Source organism: Callorhinus ursinus, unplaced genomic scaffold (assembly GCF_003265705.2).
Source record: "Callorhinus ursinus isolate GAN/ISIS: 27379988/994484 unplaced genomic scaffold, GSC_fseal_2.0 scaffold3, whole genome shotgun sequence".
Lineage (NCBI taxonomy): Eukaryota > Metazoa > Chordata > Mammalia > Carnivora > Otariidae > Callorhinus > Callorhinus ursinus.
In genome coordinates, this window is record NW_027397065.1 from 87,283,787 (window position 1) to 87,301,780 (window position 17,994).

The window sequence follows — 17,994 nt, forward strand, 5'->3', positions numbered from 1 at the left end:
GTGTCCTGAAGCTGGCTTCTCCTTCCCAGTTCTGCCCACAGGAAATGCAGAAGCAGGCCCAGATCTTCTCCAAGGACATCAGGCAAATTGACCTGGACGTGACCCAGACCTTCTCAACCACGTCATGTTCTGGGACCGCTATGGAATCAGGTGAGCCTGCTGGGCAAGCAGGGCGCTGGATCTGCAGGGCACACTCCAGGTGTCAGGGGTGGCCCAGGGGCTTCTGGGTGGGGAACACGGGGTCTCAGAGGAGAGGGGGTGATGGCAGCAAACAAAATACTGCCGCATGGTAGAAGTGCTGTGGATGACCCAGGTGCCCCGTCCCCGCACCCCCAGTGTCTGGGGCGATGGTGAGGGTGCCCAGACGAGGTCCTTGCATCGTCCTTATGTGAGCTGAACCCCAAAGGTTGGCGTGGAGCTTCTTCTTGAAGAGCAGGGGACAGAGGGTGGGGGCCGTGGGTGGGGGGGCACTGTGGGGTGCTGGGGGCCAGGGAGCACAGACTTGGCTGGACGACGACATACATCGACCAAATGAGTGTCTCACGGGTCAAAGGGACAGCCACTCTTGCTGTTTTTCTCTAGTTCTGCATGTTGTTGCATTTTTTTTTTTAGACAATTCCATCTCATTGTAAAGATAGATATTATGATGAACCCCGAAATCCCATCCTGGGTCTAGCCCTGGTTCCTGTGCTCACCACATGCTTCCTCAGCAGCAAGTGTGTCCCAGCAAAGCCCAGACCTCGGGTCTACTTTCTCTGCTGAAATCTCCCAATGCATCTTAGAAAACGGGGATCCCCACTGGATGTGTGCCCCCCACACCAGCACCAGCCTGCAAGGATTTAGTGTAGCTCCTTAGTGTGTGGACAGTGTTCACGCCTCCCTGGCCACCTTAGGGTTCTCTGGACGGTCTGTCCTTATCAGAAGCCTGGGTTTGGTGTTGAGTCACTGGGTACAGGTAGAGACCCTGAGCTTGCGGGGCTCAAGCGGGAGGGATGGGAATGCAGTGTGTGCCCAGACAGGGTGGGGTGCAGGTGAATAGTGGCGGGAGGTGGAGCTGTGTCTGCATGCAGAGCGCTGTGGCTGACTGTGTGTTTTAAAGCCCGGGGTCCCAGGAGGCTGACCTGGAGGGCCACCAAAGTCCTCGCTGAGGAGCCACCAGGCAGGGGTGGACTGGTTTTCCCAGGGATGCCATAGACCAGTCTCATGAGGGGGGGTGCCTTGTACCTATGAACCTGGGTGGCCCCTGTAACAGTCTTGGTCCTCAAGGTGCGGCTGGGTCACACAAAGTGGACCTGTGACACCTGGTCCAGGAACCATAAGTCTGTGTATGTTTCTTACCCATCAATGTCATGAGCACCAGCAGGTAATCCTTGAGTCAATGGAGCAGCAACCTGGGGTCTTGGCCCCTCTGGCCCCAGAGAGCTCTGTGGGCACCTGTTGGCCCTGTACCCTTCATGGGCTGCTGGGGACAAGGCTGATAGTTCAGACAGGAATGGGACAGGGGATGTTCAAGCTGGGAGCCGGACCAAGGACCTGCCCTGTGGGGGAGCTCCTGAGGGCAAGCTGCCTGATGGGGGTAGCCCTGGGGCTGCAGGATGAGCAGGACCCCATTTCCTGTGTGTGGGAGTTGGGGTGGGGAGAAGGGGGGAGGGCTGGACCCCTCGGTCCCCCTCCACCTCCCAGCCCCCAGGCCGTGTCCCACTCTGAGGCGGCTCTTCCTCCTAGGGCTTGAGGTTGCCTTCTAGACGCTGGTGCGAGAGATCCAGGAGCACAAGGTGGGAAGGCTGAGCTCACCCGAGGAGGGTGGCCCAGGCTGCAGGGGCTACAAGTCCCTGCTCCCCGTGACGTCCCTTCCATGGCCCCCTCTGACCAGCCCACTGGCCCTTCTGTGCCCCAGGAGCACAGGCAGGGGGCATGGAGGTTCTAGAAGCCGGAGCAGGTGGGGACAGAGGAAGGAGCAGGGAAGGAAGAAGGAAGCGCCGCAGGACTCCGGCCGCCCAGGCTCCCTGGACAGGCCCCCAGAGACGCTTTGCACGGATGTGGTGAACTGAGGCCCCCAGGACTCTGGCTGTCACTCTCCTCCCAGCCCTGTCCCGGCCCTTTGGCCACAGGTTGGGTCCCAGGCAATTATGGGCTGGTCTGGACCCTGGCGTCTGGCTGAGATTGGAAGGCACTGGGGACCCTCAGCTTTGTGTCTGCCTGGAGGCCCCTCTGTGGGGACACCTGTAGGGACTGGGGAGGCGGCCTGGGCTGAGCTACCCTCTTCCCTTCTGGGTGTCTGTCCTGCGCTTCTCGCAGGGAGCTCTGGGCTCCACAGGAACAGGCTGGCTTTACATTTTAACACAACAACCCTTTATTGAACTGTTAACAGCAAGCAGGGGCTCAGAACCAAGGGTGCGGCCTTCCCCTGGGGAGGGAGACCTGCGTCTCCTTTAGAGGAAGGCTGAAATCACAGGGGGGCGTGGGTGCCAGTGTCCCCCTCCCTGGAGCCTCCTCTGACTCTGGGGGGGCACATTTCCTGAGTGTGGGTCCCCTAGGAGGCGGGTGCTGAGGACAGGGGACCTGACCTGGAGCTCCAGTGTTGGGGTTCCCGGGCAGGGTCCCAGCACGTCTGCATGGCCTCGGCCTCTGCTGCCAGGTGACTGCTTGAGACCTGGCCTCTGGTGGCACCTGCCTCCTACTGTGGGGGAGGGGGAGGGTGGGCTCTCATTTGCTTGCCCCTGCTCCCCCTTAGCTGGGGTGGCCTGTGGTCCCAGTGCTGTCCTGGGTCGGAGCCGTGGATCTGTGGGGCATGCCCAGGTCCCAGGTGACCACACAAAACTCTGAGAGGGTTCGCCGAGCCTGGGGCCAGAAGCCAGGAATGGCCAGGGCCACGGGGGCCTTGTTCCCAACAGTCTTCATTCTGGCCCTGAGGGGGCTCATGTCGTCTCTCCCCGCCCCCCCAAGGGCCTGGGGCCAGGCCAGTTGAGGTCTCTCTGGCTCAGGGACCTGTGCCTCCTTCTTGTAAGGGGAGGTTGCCGCTGTCCAGGAAGGCCAGTGTGACGAGGCATGGCATGGTGCTGGCTGGCCAGAGCCTCAGGGCCCCCGTGCTCAGCGTCCGCTCCAGGGGCCAGGGACCATCTAGCTGCCCTGTGGATGCAGAGGTCAGAGGGTCCCGGGCAGGTGCGGGGCCTTGGGGCTGCTGGCTCAGGCGGCCCTGGCTGTGTCTCGGCTGTGCCTGTCACTCCCCAGAGAGGGGCGTGAGCTGCAGTGGCCACAGGACAGGAAGGGTGTCCTGGGTCCACAGCTTGCTCTCTAGTGGGCTGCGGGGACCCCGTCCCGGGAGTCCTAGGGGCTTTCTCGGGCCAGGACTGCGGTGTGGCCACTGGGGCGGCCCAGGCAGGTGTTGAAGGGAAAGGAACCCAGTGTTGTGGCTTCAGGCCCAATTCAGGGGCCACCTGCCTGCATTCTCCTGGTGCCCTGGGAGGTTGGGGAGGGAATTCCATCACTGTGGGGACAGGTGGGCCAGCGAGGGGTCCTGGGCTGGGTGTAGCCAGGCCAGAACCTGAGTCCCTGGGGCCCCCTGGTGCAGGTGGGCAGCCGAGGGCTCTGCGGACATTCCCTCCTGGAGTGGCTCATCGGGCTTCAGGATGGACAGGCCAGAAGGGGTCTGGCTGCTCATGTTGGGAGGCTGGGCCTGGGGAGGCCAGCCTGTCCACTGTGGGGAGCGTCTCAATGCTAAGAGAAGGGAGGAGAGGCTGGGCACCTGGGAACTTGCTCCAGACCCAGGGGCCTCTTGGGGAACTCCTCAGGGCCAGCTGCAAAGAGGCAGACTGTGTTAGCGTCTCCAGTAGGCTGTTTGTCCCCAGCTGGCTGGGCCCTAGGGTGGGCTCATGGCACCCTGTGTGTCCACCCTGGCCTGCCCCTGACAACAACCCCCCAGGTGCTGATGCCTAGCCTCTGCAGTGAGCGCCCAGATGCCCGCCCCTGGCCTGGGTTGCCCAAAGTTGGAGCAGGAGAGGGACAGAGATGAGGAAGGCCCCGGGGCTCTGTCCACTGTGTGCTGCCCCAGGAGGGTGCATTGGGAGGGGACGGGGTGTGGGCCTGGTGTCACCTCATCCTTCAGCTGGGCCATGGATGCCCAAAGGTATCTGAGCACCACCTCATCCTCCAGGTCCCGGGGCTGGGCCAGGGTGTCCTGCAGAAACTCCTGAGGTCCTTCCAGGGGCAGCTTCAGGAGGTGTTCTGGGCAATGGATGTGAGTCAGACCCCGAGGGGCCCTACCTTGCTGCCCCAGGGTGCCTCCAAGGGGCAGGTACTGGGGGTCCAGCCGTGCCCAGGAGCGCCGCAGGCAGAGCCCTGGCAGGGGGAGGCCCCATGCAGGCTGCTCCTCTGTGGGGTGCCCCGCCCAGCCCCCTGGGGGCCACTGTCCTCCATGGAGGCCTGTGTGCTCCTTGCTCCTTAGAGCAGTGGGCCAGTGCCCTGCCCACCCCCCGGGGCACACCTGCGCTCCCACGGCTCACTCACTGCTGTGCACCTTGAGGATATTGTATGCCATGTCTGTGAGCATGCGCTCCCCATCCAGGATGTAGGCATCCCAGAGCTGCAGGGTGAGCGAGAAGGGGGTCTGTGGGGACGGCAGGTGTGGGAGGGGCAGCCTCGGCGGGGCCCATGGGGAGACCCTGCCACCGCCCTGGTTGCATGGGTCGAGGCCCCACAGCCCCTCCTGTGGGTGAACTTCTCCCAGGGAAGGTGGGGCTCCAAGGACTCCGAGTGGTAAGGGCCTGGCCAGCAGGACCCGCAAACCCTCGGGGCCACAGATTCTGCCCCACGCTCGGTGGCCACAGACTCTGCCCCACGCTCGGTGGCCACACGCCCCGAGAGGACACCAGGCTGGCTGCAGAACGGGCCGAGGGCCTGTCCACTCCCCAAGCTGACCTGGCCTTCCCTGGAGGATCCGAGTCAGACACAGTGCATCCCCCGGACCACTTCAAGGGGGCCTCTTGGGTGCTCCAGGATGGGTCTGGGCTGCGTGCCTCAGCCTTAGGGCCTCCAGGTCGGGCCTGGCTGGGGTGGAGGTTAAGGCTGAGCTCGGCCCTCTCCGAGGGGGCCAGGGACCGGGTCTGCTTAGGTGGCCTTTACCAGTCGATGAAACACTGAAGGAACCACTTGGTGGTGTAAATGCCAGTGCATGTCTGTTTCTCATCCTGACAGAAGTGGGAATGTGATTAGGACCCACCCAGCGGCCCCAAACCTCCCTGGGCCAGGGCCCCGTGCAGCCAGGTGGACACGCTCCCCACAGCCCCCGCTCAGCCCCAGTAGGAGGAGGAACAGGACACCAAACTCTGGGCAGCTTTGGTTGGTTCTGCTTGCCCCCATCCCTGCCCCAGGCCATGGGGACCGGCCTCTGGGGAGCTTCTACTTGCCAGGTGCTTCTTAAGCTTTGGGAGTTCTTCTGCTAGAACGAGCTCGTGATGGGCCTGGAATCTCAGTAGTCTGGGGAACCCTGGAATGAAGAAGCCAGAGAGGCCCCAGGCCCCTCAACAATCAGACCCTTCTTCCCCACCGGGGGCAGGGGGTGAGTCCTGGCAGGTGCCTCCTCTCCTGTGCCCTGACTCCAGGGTGTGCCTGCCCATAGCCCTCCTGAGCCCTGGCTGGCCCTCCTCTTCCCAGACAGCAGGACTGCCTTCCAGGTCTGGGGGAGGGGAGCGGGGGCAGAGGACCCTCCTCCTCACAGAGACCCAGCTGGGTGTGTGCCCTGGGTGAGGACCAGGCCCGTCTGATCCAGCAACTCTTTCCTGCCGTGGTTGCAGCAGGAGCAAGGGGGTCCTCATTGCAGCCCACGGGGAGGGTGACGGGGTTGTGCAGGGCCATCTCCTGGGCTTACGATCCAGGCTGGAGGCCCACAGGAGCTGGAGATGTTGCCACTGGGCTGCCTCTGGCCATGGCTGACAGGGGACCTGGGGGGCAAGCAGGCAGCCAGACAGGAGGCTGAAGGACCTGTGGGAATGCAAGAATGGTCTGCAAATGGGGGGGCCAGTGGCCATGGCTACAGGACCCCAAAGGCCCCCTGGGAAGGTGGTGCCATTTGCCAGTGGGGAGAAGGCCTGGGTGGGGCTCCTGGCTTGTCCCACTGCTGGAGCTGCCCTGCAGGGAGGCCGTCCCATCCAGGTGCCCTGCCGGCCTCTACCGTACATGGCCTGCCTCTCCAGAGCTGCTTGTCTTCAGTCTGCAAGGGCCCCGCATTTGGTGCACAAATGGAATACGTCTCCACCCCTGTAGCTTTCCTCCCTGCTCTCTGAATGGTGTCTTTTGCAGAGGACAAGTTTGATTGACAGAAACTTGTCCATGATTTCTCCCTTGCCTGTCTTCTCCCTACTGACCAGCCTCTTGCGTCATGTCCATGGCCTGACCCTCGTCTGGTGTTCCAGTTTTCTAATGCCTGGAATGGGTTACCACCACCCCATAACGTGGGTAAGGGTTGCACATGGAGTCCCACAGGGGAATGAAGCCGGACCCAAGTCCACATAAGTAAAAGCTACTTTTGAGGATGGCAGCAGATCGCACTGATGGGGAAAATATTTACCATGAGGGCATTATAGAAAGCTCTCGATCCTGTGCCCAGATGTGTCCTGGGCCGGGCCTGCCCCTCACATAGGGGCCCTTCTCTGTGAGGTGTGCTGCGCAATGGTCATAGGTTGGATGGATGTTTGGGGTGTTGTCCGGGGACTTCAGGGCTGCTAGAGGCTGGCTCACCCTGGACCAGGCATCACAGGTCAGCTCTGACCCGGCCAAGGCCGTCACAGGGGCCACCCAGGTTCCGAGGCACAAGGCACCCCCTCGATGGAGGTACATTGGCATCTTATCATGAGGTGTGTGGTCCAAGCCTGCCTGGTGGCTCCTCAGTGCCAGTATTCATTGCCCTCCAGGTCAGCCTCCCTGGGGACCCGGGCTTAGAAGCACACCGGCAGCCGCTGAGCTCTCCACACAGACAGAACTCCATCTCCTGTGGCGATCCAACTGCACCCCACCCTGTATGTGCACACACTGCATTCCCGTCCCTCCTGCTAGACCCCCGCATCCTCTGGGTCTCCACCCGCACAGGGGGACTCTACAGGAAGCCTTTGGGAGCTGCGGCGGCTCTGGCCTAGGAGTGTCACTGAGGAGCACCCCTCTGCCCTTGCCCCAGACCAGACTGCCTTCCAATAGAAAGGATGCCTCCTTCCCAGAGCCCCTCACCCTCTGGAGCCCCTGCTGAACTGAATGGCCTCACTGTCTGAATGCAGGAGGCAGACGCAGGGCCCTCCCCAAAGCAGGCATGGAGGCCGCTCCTCGGAGTGCCCAGGGCCCTGGCCCAAGGCCCAGCTCCATTCCTGCCCACTTCCTGGGTTTGCCTCCTGGGTCTCTCAGCTCCAGCCCAGGCCAGACTCTGGCCCTCGGAGGGCTCCAGGGAACGAGGCCTGAGCTGGGGAGATGGGTCCTGCACCGAGAGAGGCGTTCCTGCAAATACAAGCCCCCGCTGAGATGGATGAGGGAGGGCCGAGTGACTCACTGCAGAAAGCCATGATGGTCCGTGAGCCTGCACAGCGAGAGCTCAGCATCCTCCCATGGGTCCCATGGAGACGCTGCTGGGCGTGCCTGAAACAGAGGGGGCTCGTGGTGGGGGTCCTGTCAGAGCCAGGGTCATGGGTGACAGGAGGGAGCAGAATGGCTCCTCTTTCCCCTGCATCCTAGGGAGCCCAGGACCCGCTGAAAATGGCCAGGCAGGAGAGGCAGGACCTGTCTGCCCCATGGGAGCAGCCTGACAGCCCCACCTGCTTCTCCTAGCAACCATCCCTGCCCGGCTTGCCGTGCTCCTCTGGGCAACAATACCCACTTGGGTCTCGTCTGCTGGACTCTGGCTCTGATCCCCTCCTGGGACATAACTGCTCTTGTTACCGAGGATTCCCTTTGGGCCAGAGCCGCTCCTGCCTGCCTATGACCCTGCCTGGGCCTCCCGTGCACCTGTTGCCTTTGAGCCCCGCCTGGGCCTCGTCGGCTACTGACGACTAGGTTCCGCGATGGACCCTCGCCTGCTACTGATGCCTCCCTCCCCCGGGTCTCACTTGTTCCTGACGACTCTGGGCCTTGTCTGGGCTGAACTCGCCCATCCTGGGCTCCGGTCCACATCCCCGCAATGGGTGCTCCTAATGTCGACGGTCCCTCTCTGGGCCTCACCTGAGTGTAATTGGCTATGATGTTGGCCTGTTGCAAGGCCAGCAGGGTCTCTAGGTCCTCTTTCATGGTGCTGTAACCAAAAACATCCAAATAGGACCCTGCATGAAAACCTCCAGAGAACAAAGGGGTCTGCTCCCTGTGGGCAGATCCCCAGTCTGTCTGAGCCCAGAGTGGAGAAAACCCTCTAGCTCTGGGGGGGACGAGCTGGGCTGGCGGATCCCACACGGGCAATCCCACTCCGTGGCACTCTCACCCCAGACTCCCTTCCCAGCCACTGTCCCCATACACGCTGTCACACTGAGTTGACAGTCTCTTACCCCGTTACCAGGAGCTCACGGGGGTCCGGGAAACTGCTGACCTGATGCTTGGTGTGGCGTCCCCCAGCCCGGGGCCCGCAGCGCAAGGCTAGCTGGAAGGGCCGGCCATCGAATGCTCCTGCAGGCTTGGGGTGGGGGGGCAATCGAATGTGTCTCTGAGATCCCACAGCACAGGCGACAAAAGGGAAAAAGCAACGAGTGGACGTCACCCACACGAACAACTTTGGCAGCAAGAGTGTGAGCAAACCCCCCACCCTGATTGCCAGGATTGTGAATGGCCTGAGGAGGGGTGAAGGGGAGAGCAGGAGGGGCTTCGTGGTCCCTGCCGGGGGGGGCATGCTGGCTCCTGGCCCAGGAGGCTAGGACCCGGGCAGCAGGGGGGCAGCCCTCCCCCCGTGGAGCTGTGGAAGGGCTGCACACCGGCTCACGGTCAGCGCTCGGGGGTCCAGGGTCCTCGGCCACAGCCCGGGAGGCCACGCCGCCCCCCCGGAGCCGGCAGCCCCCACAGTGGCCCGAAGGGAGCGGGGAGCAGCGCACACTCACCTGTGACCTGTCGCTGTGTGAGCTGGACCTCCTGTCTACACGGGGCTCGTGGGGCGCCCAGGGCAGTGAGAGTGTGGCCGAGACAGAGACAGAGAGCGTGAGAGCCTCCCCCTGCCCGGGGACACAGAGCCTAGTGTGTGCCAGGCCGCGGGGAACCCTGGGGCTCTACAGTTCCGCCCAACGGGGTCCCGCGTCATCAGTGCACATCAGCGGGGTCCCATCAGCAGCTAGCCCTTCACCCTGAAGGTCACGCTCCCAGGGAGGGTCTTGGCACCACGCATGGTGGCAAGGCCTGGCTTGGCACCTTCCCACCATCCTTAGCTCCCATGCTCAGGCCCTCCAGGCACCTCGTCCTTCTAGGTAGACTGTGTGTCACAAATGTCCTCCCGCCCCCAAGGGTTCTCAGCATGCGTTTTGCACTTCGGAACATTTGAGGGGCTCTCGGGTGTCTGAGTCAGTTGAGTGTCTGACTCTTGATTTTGGCTCAGGTCATGATGTTACAGGTTAAGAGACTGACCCCATGTTGGGGCCTGGGCTTGGCTGGGAGTCTGCTTGAGATTCTCTCTCCCTCTGCCCCTCCCTCCGCTCGAGCTCTCTTTCTCTCTCTCAAATAAAGCAATTTTTTCAAAAATTAGCACTGAAGAACATTTGAGAAATCTTTATCATCTCTGCAAATGTTCCTTCATATCTGGAATGGCTGTATAATTGCCTTTCATGGATGCACTGTGATTTCTATTAGAAGCCCCTATTCTTTAATATTTCTTGCAGTATAGTCAACACACAATGTTATATTAGTTTTAGGAGTCCAACTTAGTGATTCCACAATTCTGTACATTACTCAGCACTCTCCAGGAGAAGTGTACTCACCATCTGTCCCCGTACAGTTATTACAATACTATTGTCTGTATTCCCTATGCTTATTTTTTAAATTTCCAGACTTATTTATTTTAGAACTGGAAGTTTAGAGCTTTTCATATTCTTCATCTCTATTTTCCATCCCCCACCCCTTCCTCTCTATCAAATCAACCAAGGAGATCCTTCACATTAGAAAGAGAAAGGACAAAAACTGTATTATCATCTCAATAGTTGCACAAAAAGCATTTGACAAAGTACAGCATCCTTTCTTGATGAATATTCTCCACAGTGTAGGGACAAAGGGAACATACCTCAATATCATAAAAGCCATATATGAAAAGCCCACAGGGAATAGCATTCTCAAGGGGGGGAAACCAAGAGCTTTTCCCCTAAATCAGGAACATGACAGGGATGTCCACTCACCACTGCTGTTCAAGGTAGTACTACAAGACCTAGGCTCAGCAATCAGACGACAAAAGAAATAAAAGGCACCCAGATCAGCAAAGAAGAAACGTTCACTCTTCACAGATGATATGATACTCTATGTGGAAACCCGAAAGTCTCCACCCCAAAATTGCTAGAACTCATACAGGAATTCATCACATTGGCAGGATATAACATCAATGCACAGAATTCAGTTGCATTTCTATACCCTAACAATGAGACAAAAGAGAAATTAAGGATTGATCCCATTTACAATTGCACCAAAAGCCGTAAGATACCTAGGAATAAACCTAACCAAAGAAATAAAGTTTTGTACTCTTAAAACTACAGAATACTTATGAAAGAAATTGAAATAGACACAAAAAATGGAAAAACATTGCTACCCAGAGCAATGTACACATTCAATGCAGTCCTTATCAAAATACCATCAGCATTTCTCACACAGCTAGAACAAACAATCCTAACGTTTGTATAGAACCAGAAAAAAACAAAACAAAACAAAACCCTGAATACCGAAAGGAATGTTGAAAAAGAAAACCAAAGCTGGTGGCATCACAATTCTGGACCCCAAGCTCTAGTATGAAGTTGTAATCACCAAGACCATATGGTACTGGCACAAAAACAGACACATACGTCAATGGAACAGAATAGAGAACCCAGAAATGGACCCTCAACTCTATAGTCAACTAATTTTCAACAAAGCAGGAAAGAATATCCAATGGAAAAAAAGACAGTCTCTTCAATAATTGGTGTTGGGCAAATTGGACAGCCACATGCAGAAGAATGAAACCGGACCATTTCCTTTCACCATACACAAAAATAGACTCAAAATGGCTGAAATATGTAAATGTGAGACAGGAATCCATCAAAATCCTAGAGGAGAACACAGGCAGCCAATTCTTCGACCTCGGCCGCAGCAACTTCTTCCTAGATGCGTCTCCAAAGGCAAGGGAAACAAAAGCAAACATAAAGTATTGGGACTTCATCAAGATAAAAAGCTTTTGCACAGCAAAGGAAACAAAGCCAAAGACAACCTCCTGAATGGGAGAAAATATTTGCAAATGTTTTATCAGATAAAGGGCTAGTATCCAAACTCTGTAAAGAACTTATCAAACTCAACACCCACAACCAAAAAATCCAGTCAAGAAATGGGCAGAAGACATGAACAGACATTTCTCCAAATAAGACATACAAATGACCAACAGACACATGGAAAAAATGCTCAACATCACTCGGCATCAGGGAAATACAAATCAAAACCATGATGAAATAGGACCTCATGCCCATCAAAATGGCTAAATTTAACACCCAGGGAAACAACAGGTGTTGGTGAGGATGTGGAGAAAAGGGGAACCCTCTTACTGTTGGTGGGAATGCAAGCTGGTGCAGCCCCTCTGGAACACAGTATGGAGGTTCCTCAAAAAGTTAAAAATAGAGCTATCCTACAACTCAGCAACTGCACTACTAGGTATTTATCCAAAGGATACAAAAATACTAATTCAAAGGGATATAGGAACTCCAATGTTTATAGCAACATTATCTACAATAGCCAAATTATGAAAAAAGTCCAAATGTCCATGGACTGATGTATGAATAAAGGTGTGTGTGTGTGTGTGTATGTATACACACACACACACACACACACACACCGTGGAATATCACTCAGCCATCAAAAAATTGAAATCTTTTCATTTGCAATGATGGGAATGGGCATTTTATGCTAAGTGAAATATGTCAGAGAAAAACAAATACCATATGATTTCACTTATATAGAATTTAAGAAACAAAACAGATGAACATGGTGGGGGAGAGAGAGAGAGAGGCAAACCATAAAACGGACTCTTAACTGGAGAGAACACACCGAGGGTTGATGGAGGGAGTTGGGCGGGGATGGACTAGATGGGTGATGGGTATTAAGGAGGGCACTTGTCGGGATGTGTCCTGGGTGTCATAGGTAAGTGATGAATCGCTAAATTCAACTCCTGAAACCAATATTACACTGTATGTTAACCAACTGGAATTTAAATAAAAACTTAAACAAAAAACCCCACAAGGTGAACAAACCAAAATTAAATTTACATTTATGTGTTGATTTGTAAGTCAGGCGTTTAAAGTGACTAACCATGGGGAGCCCCATCAATTTAATGGGCCAGGCTCCAGGAACCTGATGACAGCAAGCTCCCTAAATCCACCAACAGTGATCATGGCACGTCACCAGGGAAGAGGCGTCCAGGAAAGTGCAGTCTTGTCCAGTCCCGCCTCGGACCACCGGCACGCCGTGATCTGGTTACGATGGTCTGGAGGACAGCAGTGACGGCCCCGTTCCATGCCTAGAGTCACACTGCTTCTGTCCCCCTCAGCAGCACTGGTGGGGTCTGGAAACCAGTACAGGCGGGACATCTGGGCTTGCAGGAGCATCCTTTCATTTCCCTGCGTTCATAATGCCCTTTATAATGTCTCTGGATGTGCAGCTCTCCTCCCATCTGGTTACAAACGTGGGTGTGTTTACATCCAGCCCTTTGACCCTCAGCCTTCATCAGGCCTACCAAACGTGGAGCAGCCCTCAATCCGAGTCATTTTTCAGGGGTTTTAAAGCCTGTGAATTAAAGCCCTATTATGTTGAGCCACTTAAGTTGATTTTACACTGATATTTAAAAACAAAATAATTGTCAAAGCTTTTAAATGTGAAATGCAGATATTAAGCTTGTTTTATTTATATTTATTATTATTTTTTTAAACCTTGTTTTAAAAACCTCCACATACAGTGTGAGTCTTTGTGCTTAGGTAGGGCCTGGCTCCAACTCGGAATGGTCTGGAAGCCCCACGGAGAAAACCTTTCCACCAGATCGGTTTTTCCACGCCTTCCTGCTGGATCACCCACGGGCCACGTCACCTGCACGGCACTGAGCCCTGCCACATCTCAGCCCTCTCATCGGCACAAAGAACGAGAGGCTCCTTTCTGGCCTGAAACACTGATGGGTTTAGGAGAGCTCCTGATAAACATCACATGCCAGGTGAGATGTGCTGAAGCCACTGCTGCGTATCACGCGACACACTAACGACACACAACGGCTTCTTGGCTTTGTCCTTCCCTGCCTGGCACTGACAAAGAGTTCCTCCCACTGGGCCTCCCCATGCTCACGTCTGCCCAGATGTCAGGAGAAATGGCACAGGCTTCCAGCTGCAGTTTGGACTCGGGACCTCCCCCAGTCCTGAGAACGGCCGGAGAGTGCTTGCCCCCAGTTCCCAGTGGGGCTGTGCAGGTAGCAGAGGGCCTGCTGGGTTAGCACAGCAGGCTGCATAGACAGTCACGAGGGCGCTCACAGTCAGCCTGAGCCAGAGCAGGGCAACGTGATCCACACAAAGTCAGCAACAATGCCATGATGCTACGGTGGGGCCAGGAGGAGGAGTATGGCAGAGGCGGAGGCGGTCACCTGCAGCACGGAGCTGAGCTGATCCCCTGCACAGTTACCCCCCAGGGAGTGTGTATGCTTGTGTGATTAATTCACTTCCTTGGAAAGTAACTGTTCATTCTTGTCCCTCTCCCTTCTGCACAGAACTTTGCAAGGACAATTTACAGACATGAGGGACTTATATTAGACTCTGACTTTGGATTCCACTCATGCCTGGAATACATAATAGGATCCTATAGGGAAAAAAAAGTTTTTAAAGGAACTAAGACCCCTAAATAATGGAAACTGCCAAAGTCTGTCTTACCTAGCCTCTCCTCTTTGCCTTTAGGTGACTGCCTGGCAGCCTCGGGGGTGGCGGCCTTCCTCGGGGCAACCACTCACCTCCTGAACCAGCATCATATCTCAGTAGGTGCCCATGCCTTCTGCTGTGGACTTCAGCTGTGGTCAGGGCTTCACTGACCCTGAGATGCCTACAGGGGAGTGTGCACAGCACCACACGGGGGTCACACACAGTCAGGAGTCAAAGAATCAAGGGCAGGCCTCAACCCAGGAGGACTGTGGACCAGGGATAAAAGGCACCTCCAGGTCGATCCGGCAGGCGATTCTGAGAGCTCCCTGCACGCTGCTCAGAAAGTTCTGGGCACAGCAGCGCTCCAGATGCCCTCTGTCATGACCTTGATAACTCATCCTTATACGGACTTTCCTGCTCCTCTCACTCTTCCGGTCCTTCATTCACACTCCCTGGGATTATTTCCCAAATAAGGCAAGCGTCAAGCCCCTGTCCCAATTGTTCTCTTAGACGGGACCAAGTTACAGTAACCGTATCCCTTTATTTAGTCACCAAATACTTATTGAGGACCTACTGTGTGTCAACTATTTGTTGAGGACCTGCTTGAGCCATCAAAGAAGAAAAAGATGTGTCGCCTTGCCCTCCAGAGCTCTCAGTCTAGCACATAATTAAATGTCACCTACCGAAACAAGGAAGAGATTCACATCCCTAGACGGTGGAAGAGGATTTTATGATCAAATTATTTCAGTGTCCGTTTAAGCCGCCTTCTCAAGCTAATTGGTGTCAGCTACCTTCCACCTTCCACACCATGATACTGGATTACCTATGCAAGGTTTGCAAAGTCTAATGACCAACTGACCACCTCTGTAGGTCTTTAAAAGAGGTTGGAGAGGCTGAGAGAGGTAATAGATTATAAGAGCTTTTTTTTTTTTTTCTGTGCTGGTGCTTTTATGAGGACTTCTGCCCATGGAGGGGAAGGATGAGAGACACTTTCCCTTCAATTCACATGAAGGAGAGGTGGTGGTGCTCTGTCTCCAAGCTCTAAGGACGTATCAACCTTTCATGAGATGTCCCCTGGAGCTTGAGGACCAGGTAGACCGGTGTCTGATCCTTGTCTGATTCAGGTCCAACTCCTCTGTCCTGCCAAGCAAAGAGGTGGGTATTAAGGCAAAGAAGGCACATGGGGTTCTCAGACCTCATGGGGGCCCATGAGACAGAGTGGTGGCTCAAAGTCCTGCACTGGAGTGGCTCAGACAGAGTGGTGGCTCAAAGTCCTGCACTCCAGGGGACAGCAGGAGACCTCAGCATAGAGGTGCCACCTTGTGCATTGGCCTGACAGGTCTCTAGCCACCAGCCTGCATCAAGGAATTGCAGACAAAGAGATTCCTAGTAAGAGGGGGTGGATGAGAAGGTGAAGGGCTGTCCAGAGACCTTTCAGTCTGGTCCCCACCTAACTGTGCACCTTCCCTTCCTCCCAGTCTCCTCCTATGAGGCTCCACCCTCTCTTCTCTTGCTGCCCTTGGAGCAAATCAAGATTGTTCTGCCTCAGGGGCCCCAGAGTGGCTCTTCAGTTGCTCTTCACACTGATTTGATTCGTGGAGTTTTACACCTCCACTGGCCTATGCCATAACTCCCAGCCGCATGCGGGCACCCTGCCCTTGAACTGTGGCTAGTAACACATGTTAAAATAATAATGTTTTGGACAAACTGAGTAGAATAAATATAGCATTACAATGAATTTCACCTGTGTCTTTTACCTTTTCGGTGGGGTTACCAGACAGTTTTAAGTTGCCTGTGTGGCCCCCACCGCGTTCCTATTGGGCGGCGCTACTCTAGACCCACTTTAGGTTGTCTTTTTGCCTTCTACCAGCGGACTGTAAGCCCCACGTGGACACCTGCGGCTCGGTTCGAGGACGCGCCTCCAACGCCGGCGCCTAGCAGGTGCGCGGTCAGGGACTGCCCCGCGAACGGGTGGTCGGTGCGTGAACGAACCGACGCTGCGTAGAGACGGGTCAGCAGGTTGGGGACGTGCTGATCCCGGGGGCATCTCCTACCGGGAACCCCGGCGCGGCCGCTTCTGCAGCTGGGGATCCGAGGACGCACCCCCTAGGAGACACCCAGAGTGAACCCGAGGTGCGGGGAAGGGGGCGCTGCGCCGGGGAGAGGAAGCGGGAGCGGGGGGAGAGGGGGAGGGGGTCCCCCCGGCCCCGCCCCGCCCCGGGGCCCAGCCTGGCGTCGCGCGGCCCCGGTTTCCAGGCAACGCGGAACGCGGACGCCCGGCTGCCCGGAGCGGGCAGACTGGGCCGGACCTTGGCGCGCGCGGGGTCTCACCGGGGTGACATGGAGGACGACGAAGAGGAGGAGCTCACCGCCGCCACGCTGCGGGGCAAGCCCCGGCCGCCACCCCTCTCGGCGCAGTCCGCCTTCAGCTACATCCCGCCGCGGCGCCTGGACCCCAAGGAGCACAGCTACTACCACCGCCAGGCCAAGGTGAGCCGCACCGGGGAGGGGCTGCACGGCGGGGCGCGGCGGTGCGGGCTGGGGCTAGAGGACCGGGGGGATGGGGGCGGGGCGAGGAGGTAGAGGGGGTGGGGGAGGGGCCGCAGAGCCAGGGTGGGTGTGGGAGGAGAGGCGGGATGGGGCGGGGCTTCACTACCAGGGCGGGGCCGGGGGAGGGGAGAATGGGGGCGGGGCTGCAGAGCCGGGGAGCGGGCTGGAGGAGAGGCGGGATGGGGGCGAGGCGGTCCTGCGGCGTAGTGGGGCTTGGGTGGAGCTGTACTGCCGGAGACCGGACTGGGGCCTTTCTGCCAGGGACCGAGGCTGAGGAGAAGGCCTGGGGAGGGTGGATGGGGCGGGGCTGCAGGCCGGGGCTACACTTCGGGGGCAGTCAGAAGGTCTGCGCTGCAACTCTGGCGTGGGACTCTGGGGCAGGGCTGCAGGGGGGGTGAGGGGTGGAGGGTGGGGGCCGGTGCAGGTCTGCGCAGCCTGTGAGGGCGCAAGGGCGGGGCGTGAGGAGACATCAGAGTCACAGGGGGAAGGAAGGTGGGAGAGCGGCCTTCCTCGGGGGCACCTGGACCCCAAAGAGTACAGTTACCAGGACCGCAAGAGTAAGGTGGACCTCCCCCTCACCTAGAGAGTGAGCGGGGGCTGAGCCGTCTGTGTGTGTGTGTGTGTGTGTGTGTGTGTGTGTGTGTGTGTGTGTTGGGGTGGGGGGTATGCTCAGCTGGAATGAGGCGCTGGGGTTAAGGCATACAGGGTAGGGTCGGGTGTGAGAATGCTCAGCCTGGTGTCCTGAGCTATTTGGGGGGTGGGTTAGGTCAGTTGTTCTTAGGGGAAGGGTTTGGGAGCCTCTGGGCTTCCAGAACTACTACCAGGGGCAGCAAGGTGACCCCTCTGCCCTGGATCTGGAAGAGGGTCTCGGGAGTGCCAGGGCTGTGCAGTGGACTGAGGCAGGGCTCCCTCTGGGGTCAGCCTGACAGCCCTCAGTGAAGCGACTGTGCCCAGAAAGTCATGGGTGCGGAAACCCCTGGAGAGCCCCCTGCAAACCGAAGATGACCATGAGGCAGATCTGGACAGCCGCCCTTGGGGAGCGCAGGGCAGGAAGCCCTCATTAGAGTCTGGCCTGGCTGCAGCAGGCACATGGGCCTCATGGGGAAAGCCTGCTCGTCTGTATAGGCCATTTTGAAACAGAAGCTGGACAGGAAGCCAAAGGAAGAGAAGCAAATTCAGAACTTGTCAGGAGTCCTCTACTCCTTTCATCAAGCCATTTTCCCTAAATGTCTCCAGTGTGTCTTGGGGTTCAGGGTGCAGGGGCATCATTATTCAAAGATGCTCAGCCGGCAGAGACAGTGAGTGGCTCAGGGAGGGTATAGGTGAGCCCAGTGCCTGGGAGGACAGAGCTCTTTCCCTCATGATGTGTGAGGTATTCCCACAGAAT

The 17,994-nt window shown here is 57.1% G+C and overlaps 1 protein-coding gene across 1 annotated transcript in view; it reads left to right on the forward strand.

Annotated features, from left to right (window-relative positions):
• Window positions 1-16,299: 16,299 nt before the first annotated feature.
• CFAP90 (cilia and flagella associated protein 90) overlaps window positions 16,300-17,994 on the forward strand; it is a 14,323-nt gene continuing 12,628 nt past the window's right edge. The window contains exon 1 of the mRNA XM_025866689.2: window positions 16,300-16,547. Coding sequence (XP_025722474.1) covers window positions 16,398-16,547 — 150 coding nt within the window. The 5' untranslated portion in view covers window positions 16,300-16,397. The remainder of the gene's footprint in view (window positions 16,548-17,994) is intronic.